Source organism: Delphinapterus leucas, chromosome 5 (assembly GCF_059928025.1).
Source record: "Delphinapterus leucas isolate spDelLeu-1000000601 "Yukka" chromosome 5, BTC_Dleu_Yukka2, whole genome shotgun sequence".
NCBI classification, from domain to species: domain Eukaryota; kingdom Metazoa; phylum Chordata; class Mammalia; order Artiodactyla; family Monodontidae; genus Delphinapterus; species Delphinapterus leucas.
In genome coordinates this window covers 125,684,816-125,705,774 of record NC_143133.1, presented here as the reverse complement: position 1 = coordinate 125,705,774, position 20,959 = coordinate 125,684,816, and the positions used below count along the sequence as shown (strand labels likewise).

At 35.3% G+C, this 20,959-nt stretch overlaps 1 protein-coding gene across 1 annotated transcript in view; it reads left to right on the top strand.

The window, feature by feature from the left end:
- Positions 1-17,559, top strand: part of LOC111179071 (uncharacterized) — a 46,703-nt gene extending 29,144 nt beyond the window's left edge. The window contains 4 exon segments of the mRNA XM_089911280.1: positions 3,165-3,280; positions 16,881-17,055; positions 17,058-17,330; positions 17,333-17,559. Of these exon segments, the coding sequence (XP_089767406.1) occupies positions 3,165-3,280; positions 16,881-17,055; positions 17,058-17,330; positions 17,333-17,379 (611 nt within the window). The 3' untranslated portion in view covers positions 17,380-17,559.
- Positions 17,560-20,959: the final 3,400 nt, after the last annotated feature.

Here is a 20,959-nt window from a genome sequence, read left to right as displayed (position 1 = left end):
TATAAGCTATAAGGCAGTATAAGTTACTCTTACTTGCTTTTGACAGTTGAAGAAACTGAGGTACAGTTAGGTGAGCTAACTGGTCACATCTGAGACCTTTAAAATAGTTCCTGGATTACTCTGGTTTCTGTTTAAGAATGCTAATTAGGAGTCCCAGACATATATCAGTGGGAAGAGGAGAGTGAGTTCAGGGTATTTATTTTCTGTCTCCTGTGTGAGGTCACCCTGAGCTGGGTGTTTACCTCAAACCAAAGTCACGCTTTTCTAAAGGCAGCCTGCTCTTTATCACTCTTATTCAGAACTCCACAAATTTCTCTCCTGTCTATCCTTTGGGCCTAAGACTGGTTACTACCTCACTGCTACTACCTCTGAATTCTTGTACTACTCCTCGTTTTTCTGCTGCATCCCACCCATATCTGTGTAATTTATGTCTTTGAAAAATAAATCCTTCTCAAATTACGCTGTTTTGAGTTTGCCATTGTTTCCTATTGGGATTTTAGCTCATATCAGTACTAACTACTACATTCAACTGCCTATGTATAAAAGCTCATCTTAGCTCACTCTATGTGAGTTGATGACTTGTTCAATCTAATCAGGAAGTGTTATCTGTTGGAATGTATTATTCAGACTAATGCATGCACATCATATTGCAAAATTTAGAAAGAACACCTCACACAGACCTTTATCTTCTGTCTTTTACAAGATGAAATCTTCATGTTCGTTGGTATTTTAGCAGCACAACAAAGGCTGACTTGATGTTAAAGATGCTGAGAGGCAGCATCCCTCCAGAAGGGCATGAGATCTGACCAGAAGCAGGACTGATCTCCAAATGGCCACCCCACAGCATAGTCGAGTGACTTCTCTTGGAGAAAACATAATTCTTTTTACTTAAAATAATATGACAAATGGAATGAACTTGATGAAAACTAATGTTCCAGGTGTGTATCTTAAATGTCTCTTTTTGAAAATCCTCTACTTTAAGGAAGTTGTTCACAACTTCTTGAATATTTTACTCTGTTTTCTATGGGGAGAATTTCCTTATATCTTTCTTTTATTCCATTCTTTGTAGGAGTGCTTTATTGTACAAACTAGACTCCTTATTAAGTTGCTACAGGAAAAAAATAAAAAAACACATTTTATTGTTGGACAAATTGCACAGCCAAGATTTTTTGGTTACCTAGTAACTTATAAAGAGTAATAAGAAGAAACTAGCAAGTTACAAAAGAACTTTTGCATTTTATCTCTTTATTTCCCAGACCCATGGTTTAGTAGATACTAATGAACAGCAAATGGCCAAACAGCCGGCAGCAGAGAAAGAGGAAACATAGAAAAGGTCCACAAAAGCATAACGAACATTGTAAGATCCTTTATTCCTTCCTTCATCCAACATTATTCAGCATCCCAGTACAAGATAGTGAGGTAGAATTAGTGAAGAATATAGATGTAACTTAGGAGCACTCTGCATCTTTAAAGATTTAAACCACTAAGGAAGAAGAAATATATGTGCACAGATAACATAATTACTAGGCAGTGGTTTCTTGAGGAACAAAATACAAAATTCAGTAGAAAAAAATGATTTACAGCCTAGGGATGGTGAGTTAAGGGAGAAGGTAAAGAAGAAATAAAGAGGAAGAATAGTAAGGCATGCTTTCTACTCTGAAAGGAGAAAAGATCTAATCAGAGAAGCAGCCATGTTCAAAAATACATCTTTGTGACTGTGAAAGATATGATCTGGACGTGGGGCTGGACTGAGAATGGAAGCATCAGGCCACAAGGAAAGAAAGGTAACTTTTCTGTCAAGGTCTTTGTCTTGTTCCCAGCTTCAAGATCACACCTTTCCAAAACCAGTGGTAGAATAGTGAATTCAGCATGGAGAAAGTCATGATTCAGCAAGTAAAATTAAGCATGAATAAAGACATTAATAATGACATCAGCCTTCATATAGCAAAGTCTTAGTGTTTTTTTTTTTTTTTTTTTTTTTGGTAATGCAGCAGAAGTACTGAAAATGATTTGAGCTCAAAGTGGCTGCTTCAAAAGCACAATGCCTCCGCTGTGTTTTAAGAGCAAGTGATATTTTTAAAATAATTATTCCACATCTACAGAAGAGTAATTGCTTTTCACATTAAAGAAAGAGATAAGCCCTCAAGTTTTATAATATAAAAGTGTTATGCATATGCATTGGCTAATGCTCTCAGAGGATTTTTACTACACATTTGGCATTGTGTGCTGTAACTCAGAGTGTCATGGCACTGTGCTGTTACATGAAAACATGGATTGTTTCCTAACCGAGGTGGACAGAAGTAGGGGAAGAATAATGATATCCTGTTTTGTGGTTCTTTTATATGCGTAGTCTGTGATTACTCTCTTTTTTTTTTCTTTAAGTGAGGTAGTTGTTTTAAATTAAAAATATTTTTTATTGGTCATATTATTAAAGTAGCCGATGAAGCTTGTTTATTTGAATAAAAAATGCTCTGCAATCTGTGAAAATCAGCATTCATTGTTTGTTAATTATTGATTAATTTATTTTTCCATCTAAATAAATATTATTAAGCGCTTTTAATTTGCAAAATGCTATAATTATTGCTGAAAGAGATATCAAGAGAAATCAATGCGGTTTCTAGCTTCAAGTAACTTATGTTTAGCAAGTAACAGACATAAATAACATTAACATATATATAAGAAATTTTGAAACAAAGTGTAATCAATTATAAAGTTCTCAGTAGCAGTAAAATGAAGTGTTATGGGATTTCTAGGAGTGCTGATCTTAGTTTTATATTTTTACTTTCTTCCTCACCCACAACTAGAAATAATTGTTTGTTTCCTACATGTTCAGTGTGACCCCAGTATTTGGTACCAAATATAACAGTACATTTGACATCATCTCAGCTTTGTTGCCAACCTTGCTATGCTGCTAATGTATGTGCATTCATTCAATTTATTTGATAATATTTATTGAATATCTACTCTGAGCCAGGAATTATTTTAGGAACTCATCGTATATTAGTGAAAACATAAATATCTTGCTCTCTTGGAGCGTATATTCTAGTTGAGGGAACAACAAATTATATATACAATTTCAGGTTGAAGAGTTGGTATGAAAAATTTTTAAAAATGAAGCAGCATAAGAGGGTTAGTGATGATGAAGTTAGGGGTATCATTTTAAGGAGAACAGTCAGGAAAAGAGCTCTCTAAGAAGATGATTTTGAGCAGAGAGCTGAAAGATGACAGGGAGCAGGTGATGTGGGCCCCTCGGGACGGCAGAGAGTGTGTACAAGTTCTGGTAGTAATATCAGCAACTTGAATTCGCCTGTCTTCTCAGTACCACGTTAATACCTGATTTCCATTAATTGTGGACCTATTTTATTTTTGTAACTACCTATAAATTATCTGGCTGGTACCTGTGGTCTCTTACATCTTCAGGCCCTGCCTGGTTTTTGCAAATTTGTTTTGTAACTTGAAGCCCTTATTTGAACTTCAGCCCTAGGATTGATGCCAGCCACCTATTTCCACACATTATAGATGCAGCCTGTCTGACTTTCTATTGTGTGTAGAAATCCTGTCAGCAGGCTTGTGAAGAGAGTCAGTGTACTTGCTAGTTACCTAAGCTTAATCTCTTTACCATCAGCAGTTTGTATGGATTATTGCTATTATCTGTTACCATAATTTGAATAAACTGTTTTCATCCACTGTATTAAACTGTTCAAAATAGATTCTTCTCCTCTTCCACGATAGCAGTTTTAGGTGGATCCTTACCCCTCACCCCCAATAGAAGTACATTTTCAAGTTTTCCTTGCAGTTATATAGAAGGCCAATAGAATGTGAGTTGAAGTATGGACAAGTTACAAGTCATTTCCAACTTAAAGACAAGCTACTTGCCCTAGACAATACTTCTCCCCTTTCAATGAACTGGAATATTGCTGTGTCGGTGACCCAGCTCTCACCATGCTGCTAAGGACTATGCACTAGCAGGTTTCAGAGGAATGAGACGGAAGGAACCTGGCTCTCCTGTAGAGCAGAGCTACCCTGGGTGAACTGTTATATATTAGCATAACTCTCTATCTTATTTAAACCTACCCTCTTTGGGTTTTCCTTGTTCCAGTAGGTTCAACCTTAGCATAACAATTATAAGTACCTCTGTAAACATCTTACTATATGAGGCAGATATTCTACTGCTCCTGCTACCCTGGTGAGGATACCCAACTTTGGGAGAACGAAATACTCCACTTCTTTTTTTTTAAAATTAATTTATTTTAAAAAAACTTTTATTTATTTATTTATTTATTTTTATACTCCACTTCTGTTTTTTTCCCACCACAGTTGTGTCTATCTTCCTTTTTGCTGCTGCTTTTTCTCCTCCTCTTCTTCCTCCTCCTCCAGCAGATGCAGTGAGGTATAATTTACATATTATTAAATCCATCTGTTTTAAATGACGATTCAGTTATCAGTAGTACATTTACAGAGTTGTGCAACCATTACCAAAATCCAGTTGTTAGAACATTTCCATCACCAACAAAATCCCTCATGCACATTTGCAATCAATCAATCCCCATTCCCACATCAGCCTCAGCCAACCACAGATCTGTTTCTACAGATTTTTTGCTTCCAGGCATCTGATGTCAATGAAATTAGACAATATATAGTCTTTTGTGTCTGACATCTTTCACTTAGAAGGAGTTTTAGATGTTCATACATGTTGTAGCATGTATGAAGAATATATTTCTTCCAATGATGAATAATTTTCCATTGTAGAAATATCACATTTGTTTTTCCACTCAAAAGTTAAGAGACTTTGGATTGTTTGCACTTTTTGATTATTATGAAAAATGCTACTATGGATATTTATGTATAAGTCATTGTAAGGTCATATATATTTTATTTTGAGTCATAATCTACTTGGGCTGCTGTAACAAAACACCACAGACTAGGTGACTTAAAGAACAGAAATTTATTTTTTCACAGTTCTGGGCAGCAGGATAAAACTTCTAGTAGTGTCGGTGTCTGATGGTAACACTCTTGGGTTGCTGCTTTCTTCCTTTGTGCTCACATGTCCTATTCTTTGTGTGTGCATGGAGGGAGAGAAAAAGCAAGGTCTTTGGTGTCTCTTCGTTTAAGGACACTAATCCTTTCAGATCAGGCCCCACCCTTGTGGCCTCATTTAACTTTAATTATATTCTTAGAGGCTCCATCTCAAAAATTCAGTCACACTGCGGGTTGAGGGCTTCAACACTCCGATTTTGGAGGGATAGAAACATTCAGTTCATAACATTTTTCTTGGGTAGATATCTTGGAAGGGGAATGCTCAGTCATATGGTAAATTAATGTTTAACTTCCTAAGTAACTGTGCAACTGTTTTCCAAAATGTGTACAGTTTTACATTCCCTCCAGCAATGTATGAGGAATCTAGTTTCTTCACATCCTTGTCAGTTTTGTGAAACATATAAAGTGGAATCTAATTAAGGTTTAAATTTCTGTTTCTCTAATGATTAATGATACTGAGTATATTTTCCTGTGCTTACTGGCCATCTGTATATTTTCTTTGATAAAGTGTTTATCCAAATCTTATTTGTATTTAATTAGATTTTATGACTTATTTAACTTTATTCTTTATATATATACTTGATAAAAGTTCTTTATCAGATATATGGTTTGCAGATATTTTCTCCCAGTCTTTTTTCCCTCTCTTCTTAATGGTACTTTTTGAAGTGCAAATTTTAATTTGCTGAAGTTCAGTTTATCATTTTTTTTCTTTTAAGTAGCTTGCTTCTGACATCATATCTAAGAACTCTCTGAATAATTCAAGGTCACTATGATTTTTCCTGCTTTCTTCTTAAAATTTTATATATTTATTTCCTTATATTTAGGCCTAGGAGCAATTTTGTATTTGAGTGTGGTATGAGACAGTATTTTGGCATGTGAATATACAGTTTGCCTACTCTATTTCATAGAAAGATTATCCTTTCCTTCATTGAATATCCTTGGCCCCTTTGTTGAAAATCAGTTGACCGTAAACATATAGGTTTATTTCTGAACTTTCAATCCTGTTCACTTGATCTATGTGCCTGTCCTTATGCCAGTAACATATTGTAGACTTACAATAAGTTTTGAAATCGAGTAAATTCTTTTTCCTCTTTTTTCAAACTTATATTTGACTATTGTGTCCTTCTCATTTTATATAAATATTAGGATCAGCTTTTAATTTCTTCAAAACAGCTTTCTGGGAAATCAACAAGGGTTGTATTAAATCTATAGGTCAATTTGAAAAAGGTTGCCATCTTAAGAATATTGAATCTTTTATTTCATGAGCGTAGAATGTATCTCCATTTTTTAGAATGTTATGATTTTAATATAATAATGTTTTATTATTTTAATAATATTTTTTGCTTTTCACTGTACAAGTCTTATGCTTTTAATTTCTTCCTTAAGATATTATTCAGTTTCATGATACTGTGAATGGAGTCATTTCCTGTATTTTATTTTCAGTTTGTTCTTCCTAATATATAAAAATAATTTATATACAAATATATATATATTTTGACCTGGTCACCTGTGGCCTTGAGGAACTCAAAAGTTTTTCATGTATTCCTTTGGATTTTCTACAAACAAGATTATGTTATGCAAATGAAAAGTTTTAATCCTCCCTTTCTAATATAGATGGCTTTTAAAATTTTTATTTATTTAAAAAATATCTATTTTCATGATTACACTGCTTAGAACCTCTAATACAATGTTGAATATAATTTTGAGGCAAGAAAACCCTTCCTGTTTCCAGTGTTAGATGGAGAACATTTTGTCATTCACATTTGAGTATGAGTTAACTGTTTATTTTCCATAGAGGTCTTTTATCACATTGAGGAAATTTATAGGATTTATGGGAGTTTATCAAGGCCCACGATGACTCTCTTATCCCCCAGATAGCCTTGTTAAATTTCTGGCTAGTCTTCTGGTCTGTTGCTTGATCCAACTTGTATTGCAGCCTCAGGTTTGTAAGGTATTGACCTTCCTTAATTGTTTGATACCTAGATTGTTATCATTTTCTCTACTGCCTGTGAGTATGATTCTTTTTCCCCACATACCACCCCGAATCAAATCCTCAACCTCCTGGCATGGAAACTTTTGGTTTTCATGTCCTTCCCTAGCTGCTAGAACTGCCTTTCCAGTGGAACTGAGGAGTGGGGTTGGGGGTGAGGCTAAAATGCCATGGACTTACTCTTCTTAAATAATGTTCAGTATTTTTTTTTTGAATAAGTAATTTTCAATTTGTTGTATGCCTTTGGTTAGATTTAAGAACCCTGAAAAAAATTTTTGGTCAACTTTGTCCAGTTTTATCATTGCTTTTAGGGGATATTTGCTGAGCTTCACACTTTGTCATTTATGAAGCTCCACATCATCCCTCCCCCTTCTATAGTAGGGATAGAGAACTTCAGATCATAAGATTAAGATTTTATAGAGGAAGTATCACCTTAGCTAAAAAATTAATGGTAGGGAGTATATGAAATTCATTTATTAGAGTATTTCAGAAGGAGAGAAGAGTATCAGAAAAGTGGACTCTGGGTAGGGAAAAAACAATAGTTTAGTTTGTGGAACCTTATCTATTTTAAGGACCAGAAAAGGTTGGCATAGTAAATTAAAATGAGCTGGTAATAGGTTTTGAATATCAAACTAATGTTTCTGAATTTAATATCTTAGGAAATAGCAAAGAATGAGAAGGTTTGAGTTATGGAATGATTGCATTTTTATGTATATCTACATTAGGAAAGAAAACAGCATCCCACAATATATAAATGATAGACTAGAGGTCAAGAATCTGAAATCAGGGAAACAGTTGGAAATCTGTTGAAATTGTCCAAATGGGAGGTAATAAGTTCTCCGACTAGGATAGCTATAATGGGAAGGGGAAAAGTGAACTGCTATGAAGCTATGCTGCTGGAAGACTTGGACCTTACTATAATTCTGGGGCCAGTACAAGGAAAAAAATCAAAGAAGATTCCTAGCTTTTGGCCTTTGGAACTAGACAAATAAAAAAATTAATAGAAATAAGGAACATAAAAGGTAAGACATATAGGGTAAGTGTAAACAGTAGCTAGCACTTACTGAATTCTTAGTATGTTAAGGCATAGTCATATGAGTTTTACATAAAATATTTAGTTACTCCTCACACAGGCCTTTGTATATATTAGAAAAATAAGGTGGTGAGGTTAGTCAACTTTAACCAAAATTAAATAACTAATAAGTGTCAGAGTTGGAATTTTAACCCCTGTCTGAATATATATTTCAGGATATAACTGAAAAGTGGCACTGGGGCTCTATAGAGAAAGGATGGAGCAATGGTTTAACATCACTTTGTCTGGAGGTGAAAGTTAAAGCTGATATGGGATGAGATTACCAAAGAGCAATAGAGGGGAGGAGAGAAACCAATTGATGTATCGTTGCAAATACTTATATTTTGTGAGAAAAGGAAATAGAGAAAGAACAAGTTTGAAATTGAAAGAGGAACCAGTAGAGATCATTATCCCCGAGGAGAAAACCCTTCTTTGGAGGGTGGTTATATTTTTTTTTTTTTTTTTTTTACCTTTGCTTTGGGTCCGTATCACAAGACCCCACATAAATTAAATTTATAGTTTGACCCACTTAAAAAAATCTTTTAAAATTTTATTTATTTTTTTATACAACAGGTTCTTATTAGTCATCCATTTTATACACATCAGTGTATACATGTCAATCCCAATCTCCCAATGGGGGGTGGTTATCTTAACTGTCATTAAATGTTGTTTGGATATGGGCTGTACCAAGTCCATGGATTCTAGAGATGAAGAACCCATGATTAAATTATACAGAGAAGTTTCTTTATAGTGTTTGTGGTATTAATGGAAGACCAGCACAAGCAGTAAGGAGCAAGTGGATGGGAAGGAGTGGACAACACCAGTAGAGTCTTTATTCAGTGTTTGATGGTGAAGTTATATGTATATGAATAGCTAGGATTCAGTGAAACATTGAACGTGAACACATGGGGGTATTTTTGAATTGAGTAGAAAAAAATCTCAAGGGGGTGGGACAGAAATTTATAAAAGCAATTTGGCTTAGTAAGGTGTTAAAAAGAAAGATTTGGTAAATCTTGAACTTTGACCTAAGGAAACAATCATTTTATTGATACGGAGAAGGAAAGTTGAGGAAATTCACGGGAAGTGGTTATAATCATCTCAATAATACTTAAGGCAGTGGAACATTGGGGAAGTGAAGTGGAGAGTGGAAAATGTTTGGAAATGCTGCTGGGGAATGCCAATTAGGGATGGTTGAAAATACTTCTGAGTCATAGTAAGAATCAAACCGAGATTTCATAGCAAGAATCTGTAAGAGATTATGTAAGACCACCCTTCATAATATTCTCCAGCAATATTCAGAATCTGTCAGCATAATGAAGGTCACCATTTTAGGTATAAATATTATTTTATCTATATTTATGGTTAGGGATTATCTTCAGAAATTTCTTAAAATTATAAGAAATCTTGTGAGTGAATGAGCCATTAGAAAGGGAAAATAATTTCCCTTGGAATGGATGTATTTTCCATATTCTCCTTGTTTCTGTTCAGTCCACATGTGAATATTTGAGGAGATCTGATGTTTCTGTAAAAGAGAGTGGTAAGAAAGGAAATAGAAGTCAAGAGTTTATAGAATTCTGCTGTAATTCTGTTTTTCCCTTGGGATTTTCCAGAGTTTATTTGTTCACAGTGAACACCAATCTCTTTTAAAAGAGAAGATTTCCCTAATTATTTAAAGTGGTATAGTGGAAAGTGAGTCCAATCTGGAGTCTAAAGCATGAGTTTTGTTTCTGACTCTGACTCTTAAGCAGTTTCTATGAGTAAATATTCCTGAATTGCAAAATGGGGATAAATAATACCTAGATGACTTCACAGATGTATTGTGAGATTCCAGTAAGTGATGGATTGGAAAGTCTACATGATCTATTAAGTGATGGCATTTATTTTTAAATCCACAAAAATCAACAGTATGCAGGCCCATGCTAGCCTGGACCTGAAGTTTCTGGTTTTTCCAAAAATATTTTGTTAGTTTGAATATATAAAGTTCAGCACCATTAGGAAGCTTTTGAAGATGAAAAATTTGTTGTCTAGGTTAATATTTAAATAAGCTCTAAAGTGATCTGTGAGAAGCTAATACAGTTCTGAAGATTTTAGGCTGATTGTTTAAAGAAAAGTTACAAGTTTTTATAAAAACTTCAATTTAGTGAACATGCATTAGTTTATATACATTGAAGCAGTATGTTTAACTGTTATTATGTTGAGTAAAATACGTTATTTTCTTTATATGATTAGAATGTACTGTAATTGCATCTTAATGTAAATACATCATATATATATATATGTCCAGCTTATCCTTAATGTGAACTATACATCACAAGAATAAACAGGCACTCAAGAAAAAATAGATTTTTATCTTCTCTCGCCTGGGTAATGAAAGAGACTCCTCCAGCTTATATGAAACATGGCTATATTATTGACTTAGTTATTAAATTAAGAAAACTATATGTAAACATGGAGCTAAGTCCTGGAAATAGAAAGATCTCTATCTATGATCATCCTTGCTCTGAGGAGATTTTATTCCAGTGGAATAAGATATATGTGTATTTTAGTAGTCAGCGATGGTAGTGGCATGTGTTCATACCAAAATAGTTTGAAGAAGAACTTAATTCTGTTCATGTAAGCAAGATTTTTTTCCTTCTGCTATGATTTTCCTGGAGTAATTAGCATAGTAAACGCTGTGGCACCACTAACACCCACATAGTCATATTCCTTCTGTTTGTGTAAAAGGTGGCACCACTGAGTTGGAACTCAATATTTTCCATGAATGCATTATTCAAAAATACTTTATCTATGAACATAACTGACATTTTATACCATAAAATTGAAGATTATAATTTTTGCCAATTGTTTCCAAACAAACTGTATAAAAGGATAAGGGAGAATAAATATTTTATAAAGAAAGGTTTGCTCAGAATTATATAACCTTCCCATTTTTATTATCTTTTATTTGTTTAGACCTAAAGACCCCACAAAATTCCACTATATATGGAATTTCACCATCTTATTAAAAAAGAGAGCCACATGGTATGGCATAAATTTGTGGCTAGCATTTGGAAAACAAGTTATTCTTGAGCCATATACATCTATGACAAAGTCCCAGATTTAGTACATTTAATTAAAATTAATATTATGGCTCATATATTAAAATTTCTCAGATTCTACAAAGACACGGGCTCAGCTCCAATTCTTAAGGCTTAAGTGAGATCAAATCCTAGTTAAGTCACATTCTTTACTAGCCCTGAACCTATAGATGGTAACTCTCTGTATAAGCCTCAATCTCCCCATCTTTAAAATTAATAGGGTAATAATAGACATGGCCATTTAAAGTGTAGTATGTAAGAGGAAGCTTTTTATAAAAATTAGAAAAAAATCATAAAAGCAAATGGTGTATAATAGAAACCAATAGCTATGAAAGATCATCATTCATCATCATAATTCTGACTTGAACTACTGAAAAGAAATGAGCCCATGCACAAATGACCATAAAGTAATAATAGTAAGCTTTTTACCTCATAGTTAACAAGGTAGTTTTAGAGCTTTAACACTTCTGCTAAAGAGAGGCTTACCCTCTATATAGAAACAAATTCGTATTCATCATATTTCTGACTTGAACTACAGAAAATAAATGAACCCATGTACAAATGACCATAAAGTAATAATAAGTTGTCAGTTTTTTTTTCTCTAGTAGTTAACAGAGCAATGTTTCAGAGGTTTAGAGTTTCTCCTAAAGAGAGGCTTACTGTCTCTAGAGAAGCAAATTAATATTCACCTGACTGTATTAGGTTTTTCAAGGTATATTGACACCTAGATTGCTTTTAAATTGACTTTAATGACCAGAGATTGGGTCAGCCTATAACCCCTTCTCTCAACACACACATGTACACATATGGAACACATATCTAGTAAAGCTGCTTCCTGGATTTTTCTACATGAAGCAGCACTGACTGTGGTATTCTGAACTTCAGAATATATTTTAGATAAATTTTCTTTTCTCCTTAAAATTCTATATGGTAGCAGCAACATCAGCAAATCAGCAGAATCACCACATTAACTAACATTACATAAATAAAACCTTATTATATACCAGGTCTTAATTGACATTCTTCATATACATATTAACTCATTTAATCCTGACAGTGCTATGACGTAGTAGTAGAATTATCCAAACTTAACACAGGAAACAATGCACACCAAAGCAGAGTAAAGTAGCAAAATCTATACAATATTAAGTATAAAATAGGATTTGAACTCAGGCAATCTGACTGCAGAGTCCCAATCATAACAAAATTCTATAAACGACCTTCCCTGGCTTCAACCAAATATTTCTAAATGGAAATCTCATATTGCATTTCTTGCCAAAATATTTTAAGAATTTATTTTTGAGGTCTAGGTCAGCCATTGGAAAGTAGTGAGACAATAACTCATTTAAACTTTCCTTTCAGTGTCTCTTAGTAATTTTGAGAGTTTAAAACTCTCCAGAGGGCGCTTCCCTGGTGGCGCAGTGGTTGAGAGTCTGCCTGCCGATGCAGGGGGCACGGGTTCGTGCCCCGATCCGGGAAGATCCCACATGCCGTGGAGCAGCTAGGCCCATGAGCCATGGTCGCTGAGCCTGCGCATCCGGAGCCTGTGCTCCACAACGGGAGAGGCCACAGCAGTGAGAGGCCCGCGTACAACAACAACAAAACAAAACAAAACAAAAAAAACTCTCCAGAAAATGGGCATAGAAGGAACCTATCTCAACAGAATAAAGGCCATATATGACAAACACAGAGCACACATCATACTCAATGGTGAAAAACTGAAAGCATTTCCACTAAGATAGGAACAAGACAAGGATGTCCACTCTTTTTTTTTTTTTTTTTTTGTGGTACGCGGGCCTCTCACTGTCGTGGCCTCTCCTGTTGCAGAGCACAGGCTCCGGATGCGCAGGCTCAGCGGCCATGGCTCACGGGCCCAGCTGCTCCACGGCATGTGGGATCTTTCCAGACCGGGACACGAGCCCGTGTCCCCTGCATTGGCAGGCGGACTCTCAACCACTGCGCCACCAGGGAAGCCCCACTCTCGCCACTCTTATTCAACATAGTCGTGGAAGTCCTAGGCACGGCAGTCAGAGAAAAACAAGAAATAAAAGGAATACAAATTGGAAAAGAAGAAGTAAAACTGCAACTGTTTGCAGATAACATGATACTATACATAGAAAATCCTAAAGATGCCACCAGAAAACTACTAGAACTAATCAGTGAATTTGGTAAGGTTGCAGGTTACAAAATTAATGCTAGGAAATCTCTGGCATTCTTATATACTAACAGCAAATAATCAGAAAGAGAAATTAAGGAAACAGTCCCATTCACCATTGCAACAAAAAGAGTAAAATACCTAGGAATAAACCTACCTAAGGAGGCGAAAGACTTGTACTCAGAAAACTATAAAACACTGATGAAAGAAATCAAAGATCACATAAACAGATGGAGAAATATACCATGTTCTTGGATTGGAAGAATCAATATTGTGAAAATGACTATACTACCCAAAGCAATCTACAGATTCAGTGCAATCCCTATAAAACTACCAGTGTTACTCTTCACAGGATTAAAAGAAAAAAATTTCCAATTCATATGGAAACAGAAAAGACCCCGAATAGCAAAAGCAGTCTTGAGAAAGAAAAATGGAGCTGGAGGGATCAAGCTCTCCCCGACTTCAAACTATGCTACTAAGCTATAGTAACCAAGACAGTATGGCACTGGCACAAAAACAGAAATACAGATCAATGGTAAAGGATAGAAAGCCTAGAGATAAACCCATGCACATATGGTCACATAATTTACGACAAAGGAGACAAGAACATACAATGGAGAAAAGACAGTCTCTTCAATAAGTGGTGCTGGGAGAACTGGACAGCTACATGTAAAAGGATGAAATTAGAACATTCCCTAACACCATACACAAAAATAAACTCAAATGGATTAAAGACCTAAATGTAAGACTAGACACTGTAAAACTCTTAGAGGAAAACATAGGAGAAGCATTCTTTGACATAAACCACAGCAAGATCTTTTTTGACCCACCTCCTAGAGTAATGAAAATAAAAACAGAAATAAACAAATGGGACCTAATGAAACTTAAAAGCTTTTGCACAGCAAAGGAAACCATAAACAAGACGAAAGGACAACCCTCAGAATGGGAGAAAATATTTGGAAATGAAACAACGGACAAAGGATTAATTTCCAAAATATACAAACAGCTCATGGAGCTCAATATCAAAAAAACAATCCAATTAAAAAATGAGCAGAAGACCTAAATAAACATTTCACCAAAGAAGACATACAGATGGCCAAGAGGCACATGAAAAGATGTGCAACATCACTAATATTAGAGAAATGCAAATCAAAGCTACAGTAAGGTATCACCTCACACCGGTCAGAATGGCCCTTATCAAAAAATCTAGAAACAATAAATGCTGGAAAGGTGGTGGTGAAAAGGGAACCCTCCTGCACTGTTGGTGGGAATATAAATTGATACAACCACTATGGAGAACAGTATAGAGTTTCCTTTCAAAAAGAGACATGTACCAGAGTGTTCATTGCAGCACTATTTACAATAGCTAGGACATGGAAGCAACCTAAATGTCTATCGACAGATGAATGGATAAAGAAGATGTGGCACATATAAACAATGGAATATTACTCAGCCATAAAAAGAAACAAAATTGAGTTATTTGTAGTGAGGTGGATGGATCTAGAGTCTGTCATACAGAGTGAAGTAAGTCAGAAAGAGAAAAATACCGTATGCTAATGCATATATATGGAATCTAAAAAAATTAAAAAGGTGCTGCTGAACCTAGTGGTAGGGCAGGAATAAAGACATAGACACAGAGAATGCACTTGAGGACATAGGGCGGGGGAGGGGGAAGCTGGGGTGAAGTGAGAGAGTGCCATGGACATATATACACTACCAAATGTAAAATAGTTAGCTAATGGGAAGCAGCAGCATAGCACAGGGAGATCAGCTTGTTGCTTTGCGATGACCTAGAGGGGTGGGATAGGGAGGATGGGTGGGAGGCTCAAGAGGGAGGGGATATGTGAATATATGTATGCATGTGGCTGATTCACTTTGTTGTACAACGGAAACTAACACAGTATTGTGAAGCAATTATACTCCAGTAAAGATCTATTTAAAAAAAAAACAACAAAAAACAGGACATTGTGACTCAGTTCTGTGTTTTCAACATAAGAAGAATAAAAAAGATGAAAATATCTCAATACTCAAGAGAATGAAAAGACAAGACACAGACTGGGAGAAAATATTTGCAATATATCTGATGAAGGACTATTATCCAAAATTAACAAACTCAGCAATAAGAAAACAACCCCATCAAGAAATGGAACTTAATTGAAGGCCTTAACTGACATCTCTCCAAAGATATATGATGAAAAATAAGCATCAGCTCCACATCATGTGCCATCAAGGAAATGCAAATTAAAACCACAGTGAGATACCACTACAGGCCTATTAGAATGGCCAAAATCTGGAACACTGACACACCACATGCTAGGGAGAGTGCGGAGCCTCTCATTCATTACTGGTCGGAATGCAAAATGGTACAGCTGCTTAGGGAGACAAGTTGGGCAGTTTTTCACAAAACTAAACATACTTTTATTATAGGATCCAGAAATCATGATCCTTGTTATTTACCCAGAGGAGATGAGCCCTTTTTATTCCCTATTAATCTTTCAATTAAATGGTAAATTTTTAATTTCATGATACCTTAGAAATAATTGTCTGATAGGATTGCGCTATCACAAAATCTTAGACCGGAGTGTCCTCAGAGATTATCTAATTTAAATTACTAGTTTCACACTTTAAGAAAATTAAGTCTAGAAGAATAAGTGTACTGAAATCATGTAGGTAACTAGAGGCCTAACCAGGGACTAGAATGGGGATCTTCAGACTATTATTGCCCCAAAGTGAGAAGGTGTTTAAGTTGGAATGAAGAAACAATGTTTCAATACATACTGAGAGATAATAATGCACAGTGTTTAAGAAGCAGCCTTTATGGGAAGAAAGCTTGTATTAGAAAAAACCCAACACTTACTAACTTTATAAGCTTCACAGAATTTTTTGTCTCTGAATTTCTCATTGGTGAAATGGAAATAATAATATTACTTCAAGTTCTGTTGTGAGGATTAAGTGAGGTAGTAAATGTAAAGCATTTATAACAATGCCTGGCACAAAGCAGTTTTCTTTTCCAATGTAATTTATATTTATTAGAGAACCTTTTGTAAAATACAAAATAATCAGGAATAAAACACATCATTGATAATCTTAATACCTAAAAAAACATATACTTGAAGACTTCTCCATTTTAATCTTTCATTCTATTTACTTTTTATTTCTCATTTGTGTTTTTTAAAGTCTATTTTGTACAGTTATGTTTAGAAATCTGACTTTTGCACACATGGAAGTCTAGATATCCTAGATTTCATTTGCGTAAAAACACCTAAAAATATTGCATAAAATTAAAATCAAACAAAAAACCTATCACTTGAATGCATAGGTGAGTTTTTAAGAAAATAAGAAATTCCGTTGAGTCAAGGAACTAAGGCATTTGACAAATGACTATAGTTCATGAGTTCTCAAGATGTCGCTAGGCCTGGGGGCATCTTCCATCAGATCCTGACTGGCCTGGAGATTTGCTTTTGATGGTTTTGGCACGTGTGTGGAAAGGTTTGGGCCCATGCTGGTTTGGGAGTCAGTTCTCAATGGACATGTTGACAATATGCCAAGAGCAAACAACAAACAACACAATACAAAACTCAGTTACACCCGCTTGGCCCCTGGCGCCAGGCCGGGCGGTGGGCAGTTAGCACGCCAGGCAGCTGTTGGCCAGAGGTCTTGGCGGCAGCGCTGCTGGGGCTGAGGGCGGCGCAGCGCTGGTTCCGGACGCGGTGGGGCAGGAGCCGTGCCTCGCGGCCATGTCAGCAGGTGCTCACTGGTGGACCGCAGAGGAGAGGAACTGAGTTATGCTTGACCTGAAAGCAGCAGGATGGCTGGAATTAAGTGAGAGAGATTCCATCTACAAAGAGTTCCCTTTCAAAAATTTTAATCAGGCATTTGGCTTTATGTCCCGAGTTGCCCTGCAAGCAGAGAAGATGAATCATCACCTGGAGTGGTTCAGTGGGTACAGCAACGTCCGGATAACTCTAACATCGCATGACTGTGGAGTGCTGACCAAAAGAATGTGCAACTGGCCAAGTGTATTGAAAAAGCAGCAGCTTCTGTGTGATTTCTTCCAAAACGCAAGTAAAATCTTATATGCACATCTATCTCCAATGTATTTTGAAGGCAGTTTATCAATACATGAACAAATTAAGCTGTAAATTTAGTTCACCTTTTGAACAATCACGTTTTGTAAAATCAGTGCTTAAATAAGAATGATTTAAACTTGAAAAAAAAAAACTCAGTTACAAATATGCATCATAGTATTTTGGAACTGATACCTCTTTTAATGAAGGAAGAAATTTCAGTGAAAAAGAAAAATTACAATGCCAAACAGAGAAATGAATCAAAAAGAAAAAAAAGTGTATAAAACACTATGAATGAAAGACATTGAAGACAAGTGCTTAGGTACAGCCTACAAAATAAAATCAGTTACTTGCACAGTATTGCCATGAATCTACACACATTTTAAATATATTCAAATATTTTGTATTTCTCAATAAAGTCATTTTGAATTTGTTCTCTTTCTTATGTTTCATTATGTCATTTTTTATATTGCTCTTTTATTTTTTGTTATTTTATTTTTTACAGCAAAATTGCCTTATGGCCTATTATGTAGCAAAAGTGTTTGTGGTGAATATGCTTGAGGGAATGATGTCTGTAGCATAGATGCTTACGATGAAAATACCAGACTAAAAAAATTACAAAGCAAAATATAAAATAGGGCTTCCCTGGTGGCGCAGTGGTTGAGAGTCTGCCTGCCGATGCAGGGGACACGGGTTCATGCCCCGGTCTGGGAAGATCCCACATGCCGTGGAGCAGCTGGGTCCGTGAGCCGTGGCCGCTGAGCCTGCACGTCCGGAGCCTGTGCTCTGCAATGGGAGAGGCCACAACAGTGAGAGGCCTGCGTACCGCAAAAAATATATATATATATAAAATAAATATAATGAATATGTTTAAATAAATAAGACACAGAATCAAAATAACTAGTAAAAGCATAAGACCCTCAAAGATTACCAGGCAGAATTCAGAAAAAAGAAAAGCAGAAAACAAAAAACAAAGAGAACTTCTAGAAATATGAAATATAATGATTGAGATAAAATTTCATTGGAAAGTTAGCAGAATAAGCACAGCTGAAGAGAAACTTACTAACTAGAGTACAGATCAGAAGAAATTCTGTGGAATCAGTCAGAAGGAGGCAAACATACTTTAAAAATGAGAGATTTGAAGAGACATGAGCGATTATCAAGGATCAAAAAAGATATATGGCATATGTCTTCCCAAATCACTTTAAACCTTGTTTTATCTTCTAAATCGTCTTTTCATACTTTATTTGTTACAGTTTTCTTTATTCTTGTGCCATTAATTTTGTGATGGGAGGAGGTTATTGAAGAGGTAAATGCAACAAACTAGTGTCAGTCCTTTCACAGTTAGTCAGAAATACCAATTGGTATTTCTTGAATGTTTATCATAATCCTAGGACTTACCAAATATTTAGTACTGAGGAAATTATACCAAAAAAAAAATGGGATAGCACAAATCCAGCAGTACCTTTGTACATGTTGATCTGTGTGAAATCAAACAGTAGAAAAGATTATTTGTTGTTTTTAACATGTACTTTATCAACCCATTGAATTTGTTTTTTCTCTTAGGTATGCTAATACAAAGGACAGTCCTGTATCCTCAGATATGCAACATTTATAGGCTTCAGAGTCTGGGGATCTTGATAAGGTCTAATCCCCTAGGATGTTAATAAGTATTACTGTAGTGTCAGGTGCTCCATCTTAGTATGTATAACACATAGGACCATTTCAAACCTTCTCAGTACATCTGTCTTCTTGTATATTGCTGTAAATCATCGCCACTGAACAACTTCAAAATGTTTCACATGTAACACCCCTAAGTATTTAATTAAGCACTGGGATTTGCAGAAAGGTGTCGAAAGTGAAGGGAAAAGAGGTGGAAATGAAATTGGATATAATATGCCACTTGCTGTAAGGCACAATTTCTTCTCAGGTAGCCAGAAAGCCTGTTACAGGTTTATAGTGATGTATAAAGAAGGTGATGAATAGAAAAGAACATAAGCCTAGTAGTGTGTATTTGGGGAAATGTGTTCTAGATGTATAAAAATTAGTTTTTTAAAATTCTAATAACTGAGTATTATATCACTAAAATACTGAAGGACATATTTTAAAAATGCATTTTCTGTTTTTTTTCTTCTTTAGTTGGAAGAACATTTGAGGTTGAATAATAAGAGTGTAGGTGTTTATTCACAATAGCACAATGAAAGTAATTATACCATTCTTCCTTCAGCATTTCCTAAATTTGAATGTAATGCTTGTAGGAAACCATTTGAAAAGTGGTGTTAAAAATTATTCCTGAGCTCAGCTGATTACAACGCAGTGGTACAGTGGTGTTTAGTTGGTGGTGTAAAACATTTCCAAACTTCTAATATTGTCCAAGTTCACATCATGAAATCTTGAGTCTAGACATCTGTCATTTTACGGAATAGGCTATAAGGAAATCAGTTAAATAGTATTTGGCCATTTTCTACTTCTCTGTTTATATGTGTTTAGAGTGAACAGAAATCTTTAAAAATGGCTACCCTGATGTCTGCATATCATATATTTCCATCTTTATGTTTCTTCCCATTTCTGTATGCATTCTGTGTTGCACATATCATGAATTACTTAGATTTCCTAGAATCATCATCTTATAGCTCCATGTTTTTTCCGCTTACAAGTAGACTTCTTGTTCTCTCTGTGAGAACAATTTTCCCTCTTTTTCTGCCCCACCAAAACTTTCTCACTTTTTAGTAATTGCTCACATGCCATTTTCTTGAGGAAACCTTTCCTATAATACCAAAGCTTTCCTTAACCTGGTGTGTTTTCCTATGGATTCTTCTCTTTGGTTCTTCCACAGCATCCTGTGCTAATGCTGGATCTATCACCCTGATTGTAATCAGTTCTTTTCTTGCTTCTAACCTACTGAACCCTGAACTTTTTTCGAGCAGGGGTTGTGTCTTATTTTTATTCTTAACAAAAAGTAGGTAATTTGTTACATTAATAGTTGGGCAGTTTCCTCTACTGAGGTATTTTATTCTGATGGAATTAAGCATTGATAAAAGAGTGAGGTGGGAAGAAAATACATTACAGAGGCTGGAAAAATTAGTAAGTTACACTGTACAAGTTTACTAAATTAGACTGTTTTAACTATAATTCATTTGGAGACAACATCGATGTGGGAAATTAAGGTATTTAGTGCATTGTAATTGTGAACTAAGTAGCAAAGCTCATGTCTGAAGGAGATATCATATTCCATGAAGGAGATACTTCTCTCTTTTATATTGTGAATAATAATAGGATAAATAAAAAGGGATCTTTTTTCTATCTCTTTTACTCTTTTCCCTATCTCTTGTTCTGTCTTTCTTAAGTAATGTGTTCTGTAATGTTCTCTAAAGTCCCCAAGATTTGAAGTACCTGGATAAAGGCTCTAGATAGTGTTCTAGATAATAAAGCAATATTTCAAATGAGTAAGGCACTCAGAACAGAGTCAATGTACTGCCAGAGGGAAGGGTAGAAAGTAACTCAAAGTTGTGATGCTTGGTGGTTAAAGTTTAATTTAGAATGTGATACAGTGCAAAGGCC